Source organism: Rhincodon typus, chromosome 1, assembly GCF_021869965.1.
Source record: "Rhincodon typus isolate 14 chromosome 1, sRhiTyp1.1, whole genome shotgun sequence".
Classification (NCBI taxonomy): domain Eukaryota; kingdom Metazoa; phylum Chordata; class Chondrichthyes; order Orectolobiformes; family Rhincodontidae; genus Rhincodon; species Rhincodon typus.
The window spans coordinates 78,789,337-78,796,882 of record NC_063332.1 but is presented as its reverse complement, the minus strand read 5'-3'; the positions used below and the strand labels follow the sequence as shown (position 1 = coordinate 78,796,882).

General features: G+C 39.8%; 1 protein-coding gene across 1 annotated transcript in view; it reads left to right on the top strand.

The window, feature by feature from the left end:
- The window catches only part of LOC109916137 (cyclic nucleotide-gated channel rod photoreceptor subunit alpha-like), a 36,266-nt gene that overhangs the window by 19,997 nt on the left and 8,723 nt on the right, over positions 1–7,546 (top strand). The window contains exon 3 of the mRNA XM_048599775.1: positions 2,283–2,378. Within this exon, the coding sequence (XP_048455732.1) occupies positions 2,283–2,378 (96 nt within the window). The remainder of the gene's footprint in view (positions 1–2,282; positions 2,379–7,546) is intronic.

The window sequence follows — 7,546 nt, the reverse complement described above, 5'->3', positions numbered from 1 at the left end:
GCATCACCATCTCTGAATGCTACAGCATCAAAATCCTGGGAGGTATTATTGACCAGAAACTGAGCTGGGCCAGCCATATACCAAATATTTTATTGCTAAAATCGGTTTTCTAATATTAGATTAATTTGATTATTGAATCAAACAACTCCCTGTGTGCTAATCTCTGATTCTATCAACAAATGATGTTGCACCAGGGCAAGCGAGTAGGGGATAAGTATAGAGAGTTTGCGTATTTTTGGCTGAAAGACAAGGGTTAACCTTTACATTAAACAAAAACAACTTTTTTGGCCAAATTTCAGGGTCTACCTTTTACACAAGATTGACAATTATTTACTAAATAATATAGCTCAGAGAGCAGGTCAGAGGTTGGAAATTCTGCAGCAAGTAACTCTTGACATGGGCTATCAGCTTCAAGAGCAGTGATTAGTCGATTTCAGCTTCTTCCAAGTACTCTCTACCTCTGACCCTCCACACTTTCATTCTCGAAAATGAAAGCAGTCCATTAAATCCCTCTCAAGCAGTACCTTCTGCTTGGGTTTCTGCCCCCACTGCCACCTTCCTACCTCTAGATTACCTTACCCACGAGTCAGCCCTTAATTGGCCAGAACTGATCAGGACTTTCTGGCACCTTATTGCCTGTACAGGTAGTTCTCCTGTAACGCGATAGTTGCATTCTTGCGTGACCTTGCGCTATAGAAAATCGCCATGGAATATTGTATTATAGGGAAATCACTATACCTGTACAGCAGAAAGTTCACGGTTATCCAAACAGCATCCACTATTCATCAATTGCATTACAGCCAATTTGTGCTAACGAAACACGCGTTATAGCAGAAATACCTGTAATTCTGCTGCATAGGAATAATTAACACTCCTTTTCTACTTCTACCTGCTGGTTACTCTGAAACAAAAAATACATTTTTGATAAATATTTATGACAAACCATTTATTTTCTGCCTTTTTTTTAAACAATAAATAATTTTCTGTGCTAAAAATAGTTTAAAAAATTGAATTTACGAATGAACCAAAAAACAGTCCACATTTTTGTAACATATATCAAATCAGGCTTTTTAAATGATTATTATCATGAATACAAAGTATAATTCATTGATAACTACAGGTAGTTCTGCTATAATGCATTTTGTTAATGCGAATTGGCTGTAATGCAATTGATGAATGTGGACAGTATTTGGATAACACAAACTTTCTGCTGTACAGGTATAGCGATTTCCCTATAATGTGATTTTCTATGGTGATTTTCCATAGCACAATTTTCTATAGTGTGAGGTCACACAAGAATGCAACTATTGCGTCATAGGAGTACATCAAACCTAAGAAGTACAAACTTCTAAAATAAAATCATAAATTTGCTCTTTCCACAAAAATAATTTTCTTCACACTAGTAACTTTGAAGATACCCAGTTAATAAGATTCTCACTTAGACAGTGGATGTTTAAGTGATCAGGGAATATGAACTGTCCATTGATCTAGGATACATATAGTTGTCACTTGAGAGTGCTTTCATCACACTTTTAAGCCAATGTCATGTTGGAAATAACTCCACAGAGGCCGTTTTCTTATCACCAGGTCACCCTTTATTTACATGCGAACAGTACATGGACTCTGACCAGCTAACTCTCAGCCAGTTACTAGAGAGAGAAAAATCTCTCAGACTTCTGTTTATATCTGTCAGCCAGGGCTTCCTGATTGGCCCAGGTTAACTGCCACAATTAGGGATCTCACACTCAATGAGAACCACCTGGCCCTCATTCCAATCATTACAATGTTCAATAGTTTTTCTCTTTCAAAGTCACATTTTTTTTAATAGTCATGTATGTTAACTTTTTTATTCATCCATGGATGTGCATGCTGCTGACTAGACCAGCATTTATTACCCATCCCACAATTGCCTGGATGGCAGTTAAGAGTCAACTTCATTGCTGTCAGTCTGGAGTCATATGTAGACCAGACAGGTAAGGATTGCAGATTTCCTTCCCTGAAGGATATCATTGAATGAGATGTTTTTTGTCTTATGACAATTGACAGTGGTTGCCATTATGCTACCTTTTATTTCCACATTTTCATTGAATTTAAAATTCATCATTTACCACGGTGGGATTCAAACCCACACACCGAGAACATTAGACTCAGGTTCAGGATTGCTAGTCTAGTGATATTACCACAATGTATTACCTGCCCAAATGGTATATAAAGTACTGACATAATCATTTTTCTTTCTGTTCTCTACACTTTACATTCAGGCTGATGAATATGATTCCCATGCTTCCCGTTCTTGACCCAGCAGGAAACGTGTACTACAACTGGCTCCTGATAATTACAATGCCTGTGATGTACAACTGGACAATGATCATTGCTAGGTAGGATGAGATGAGAACAAAACTGACAAATAACACAGTATAAATATTATATAGACATTGTGAGGTTCTTAGTGAAGAGTGTAATTCTCAATACACTTAATCATATTAAATCAGTCTCAATACTGTGGAAAGTGACAAGTGTGTACTGGTGTAAGAAGGTAAAATGGAGCATTAGTTATCCCTAGGATATTGTCAGGAACCCTTTAGTAGCTGAATCAGGGCAGAATTATCAGATGTCATAACCTTTGACCTTAAAGCAATATAGAACATTTGTGAGTTCTTTAAAATTCTTATGAAATCTGTAATTGCTTTTAACACTTGACGTGGAAGCAGTACCAACTAAAAGGAAGTTATGATACCATATCACTGGCAGACAGAAGAACAGACAAAGAAGTTTCTGCTGTAAAGGAGAGATGCAAGGAAATAATCAGTTCACAGATGCAAACACAAAGAGAAAGCAGAAATGGAAAGCGGAACATGTAAAGCCCACTTTTCCTGTTTCGCAGAAAAGGAGAAAAGAGCTTTTGGAGGCACTATGTCAGCTGGTTTAAAAAAAAAGGCCTAAAACCAGGATAGCTGAGAGACACTAAACAGGTGTGTAGCTTCCCAGAAATCACCAAATCATGATCCACAGTGTGATGGATTTTGTTGAAAAGGAACTCTGAAATCTAGCCCATTAGGATTGTTGCAGTGAGGGTTCATAGAAGTGTACCTTGCTGATGATAATCGTAGCTGTGAAACTCGTAAGTAAAAGCTGCTGATGGATCAGGCCCCCGTTCTACACCGTAAATAAAAAATAGTGTACTGTCAAACAGTTTAGCTACCTGGTGTCACTAAGCGAGAGTAATGCTGATGCTTGTGGTTATGTAAGGTTATCGACTACTTAGAGAAATTTACCTTCTTATTTAAAATATTATTTGCCTGTTAACTCATTCATTCTGGACTGGTTTTGATTCATACTAAGATAAATATTACTAAAGGTGGTCTGTTGTTGGCAATTCCTGCACTTTGGGGTCATCTGGTAAATTTGTTTATTTTAGTTTAAAGCAAATCATCATAATCTAGAAATTGATGGTCTTAACATTGTGACCATAGTTAATGTATGGCTTATTGAAAGTCAAAAAGTAGACGTTAAAGGACTGTAAACCTCAATTTAAGTAACATCAACTCTCGATCATCAGTAAAGTGATGGAAGGTGTCACCAACAGTGCTATCAAGCAGCACCTGCTCAGCAATAACCTGCTCAGTGAAGCTCAGTTTGGGTTCCGCCAGGGCCACTCAGCTCCTGACCTCATTACAGTCTTGGTTCAAACATGGACAAAAGAGCTGAATTCCAGATGTGAGGTGAGAGTGATAGCCCTTGATATCAAGGCTGTATTCAACCGAGTGTGGCATCAAGGAGCCCGAGCAAAACCGGAATCAATGGGTATCAGGGGCAAATGCTCCGGTGGTCGGAGTCATACCTGACACATAGGAAGATGGTCGTGGTTGTCGGAGGTCAATCATCTCAGCTCCAGGACATCTCTGCAGGAATTCCTCAGGGTAGTGTCTGAGGCCCAACCACCAACCATCTTCAGCTGCTTCATCAATGACCTTCCCTCCATCATAAGGTCAGAAGTGGGGATGTTCGTCGATGATTGCACAATGTTCAGCACCATTCGTGACTCCTCAGCAATCTGAAGCAGTCTGTGTTCAAATGCAACAAGATCTGTACAATATCCAGGCTTGGGCTGACAAGCAGCAAGTGACATTCATGCCACACAAATGCCAGGCTACGACCATCACCAATAAGAGAGAATCTAATCACCGTCCCTTGACATTCAATGGTGTTGCCATTACTGAATTCCGCCCCCCCCACCGTTAACATCCTGGGGGTTACCATTGACCAGAAACTCAACTAGACTCACCACATTAACAGAGTGACTACAAGAGCAGGCCAGAAGCTGGGAATACTGAGGCGAGTAACTCATCTCCTGACTCCTCAAAGCCTGTCCACCATCTACAAGGCACAAGTCAGGAGTGTGATGGAATACTTCCCACTTGCCTGGATGATTGCAGCCCCAACAACACTCAAGAAGCTCGACACCATCCAGAATAAAGCAGCCCGCTTGATTGGCACTACACCCACAAGCATCCATTCCCTCCACCACCAACGCTCGGTAGCAGCAGTGTGTACTATCTACAAGATGCTCTGCAGAAATTCACCAAAGATCCTCAGACAGCACCTTCCAAACCCACAACCATTTCCATCTAGAAGGGCAAGGGCAGCATATATATGGGAACTCCACCACCTTCAAGTTCCCCTTCAAGCCACTCACCATCCTGACTTGAAAATATATCATCGTTCCTTCACTGCCGCTGGGTCAAAATCCTGGAATTCCCTCCCTAATGGCATTGTCGATCAACCCACAGCAGGAGGACTGCAGCGGTTCAAGAAGGCAGCTCACCACCACCTTCTCAAGGGCAACTAGGGATGGGCAAGAAATGCTGGCCAGCTAGCGACGCGCACATCCCATGAAAATGAATAGAAAACATGTTTAAAAAGAAACAAACAAATATTTCTTAAACTATTTATTAATTAGTGTATATCCTGTTCCTCTTAGCGTCTTCTTTAACAATTCACTCGGAGCAAGGTAAATTATTATTGAGTAATTGGTCAGATCTTGTATTTCTTGAGGGAAACTTTAATTATGTTATGTGTTGGGATGTCATCTGTAATGCTGAAGGATGTATTATTTATGATAAATGGGTAATGTGTTTTAAATAAACTAAATGGAATAGATACTTTTGTTATTGTGTCACAAAGCATTGAGATGTGAGTTTGTACCTTTTGATCTGCGATATTGTTAGTTACTAACCACAGTCAGAATATGTTTTCATCAAGCAAGAGAATCACCCAGACTGATTCCACACACTTCACCCAGAGTTGGTCAATACTTGGCAATAGTGGATTACTTTCTCAGCCTGGAATGATGCATTGGTTAGGAAAAATTAAAAGCAGATAGGAGAAAGGTTTTGAAAAATAAATAGAACAGCATCAACTACAGGTTACATTTCTTCACAATTCCCTACATGCCAAAAAATATCATCATAGCCCTTTAGAAAGTGAAAGGAAAGGGAAAACAGAGAGAGACTAAACTGTATTCTGAAACCACACCCAAGGAGACAATTGACTCTAAAGAGGGATTGGACATTTGGGGAGGTACTTCCAAAGGACACAGCATAATAATTGAAAAGGATCCCACCAATTAAGGGAACCAAGAGAGTATGGCTGATGGGCATCACTGAAGCTGGAGCTAAAGTCCGCAGGGAGATTTCAAAATGAGAATGAGGTTGTCAAAATGGTATGGTAGCTAGTGAATTTTGACTACAATAGGATTGATGAGATTTAAGAATTTGGTGTGGATGTAAGATTTTGTTAGGACAGGCATAGAGAATGGCTAACAGACATTTGAGCCATTCAGCTTCAAAATTATAAAGCAGTACTTCCCAACTTTTTTTCCACCGTATGATCCCATTTTAATACTTCAGATGCTTTGTCACATCAGGAATTGGCAGCTGTTCTTTAGCTATTGATAGTTTGGGGCTGGGATGGGGGTGAGGGTTTGGGATAGTGCTGGTTTAGCTCCTGAGCTGGGGAGGGGTGAGATGTTCAGCATGCAAAATAATTTATATTCCTTGTGCTGACTTAGGCAGCTGTCTGGATCAAAGTGTTTGTGGCTTGGCCAGACCTGCTTTGTAGAATTGTCTCAGTGAGATCCTTCCAGACTCTGTTAGGTGAGCACTGTTTGGGTGATAGTTTCCTTTCATCATTAGAGGATGCCTTCAGTCTTTGCAACTATATTGAAGTTCAAATTCAACTGTATTTTCTGCAATGTCTGTATGGAACTGTTAGACCTTTGTATTTACTTGTAGACATGATGATAGATACCTCAATGCCACTTTGCTACAGAATCTACATATCTGTTGATGTAACTAGTTTCCAGAAATCTACTGTTTTCTGTCTTGAGGCTGCTCAATGGTGAAGCTTCCACAGTCCTTTGGGGTAGAGAATCCCAAATATTCACCACCATCTGACTGAAGAAATTCCTCTTGATTTCAGTCTTAAATAGCCTATCCTTTGTCCTGAGGTTATATCCCTTGGTTTTAGACTCACTAACTGGGGAAAACAAATTATCTACATCCTCCCCACCATGCCTTATACAAATTTTGTAAGTTTCAGTGAAGTCACTCCTCATTCATTGAATCTCTGGAGAACACAGATCCAGTTGCCTTAATCACTCCTCATAGCAAAATCCTACCAACACAGGATTATTCTGGTGAACCTCTGTACACTTCCTCAATGACAAGAATATCCCTCCTTAGATAAGGGGAACAAAACTGTACACAATACTGCAGGTGAGATTTCACCAATGCTCTATATAACTGCAGCAAGACATCTTTATTCTTGTAATCAAATTGCCTTGTGGTGAAGACTAATATGTCACTTGCCTTTGTAATTGTTTGCTGCACCCACATGTTAATTTTAAGTGATTCATGAACAAGGACACCAAATTCCCTTCAAACACTCACACGTCCCAACCCCTCACCTTTTAAGAACTATTCTGCCTGTCAATATTTTTTCCTACCAAAATTAATGACCTCACACTTGAATATTGGGGAAAAAAGACAGTTTGTTGAAGTTTTTCAACTAGCATTCATCGGGAAAATGCACAAGAATATCAATTCTAAGGGAAATGCTGGTTGGTTGTCAAATAGACTCTGACTTTAGAGGTGTTGCCATGGAGAATGCAATCATGAATGATGATTAACAGGCAACTATTAGGTTTTGTTTAAATTTTAGAACAAGCCAAAAGCTGACTGTTCACTGTCAATTATCATTCATGGGTACATTCTCCATGGCAATACCTCTACAAGTCTGAGCCTGCTATTTAATTAATCAGGATTGTCCCCTCATACAGTGTAATGTGATTTTCCCCTGGAATTGATATACATGTAAATGGTCCTGATGAATGCAAGACAAGGCAAGATGATGGCCTAGTGGTCTTATCGCTAGACTGTTAATCTAGAGACCCAGGTAATGTTCTGAGGATAGTAGGAACTGCAGATGCTGGAAGATCTATGATAACAAGGTGTAGAGCTGGATGAACACAGCAGGCCAAGCAGCA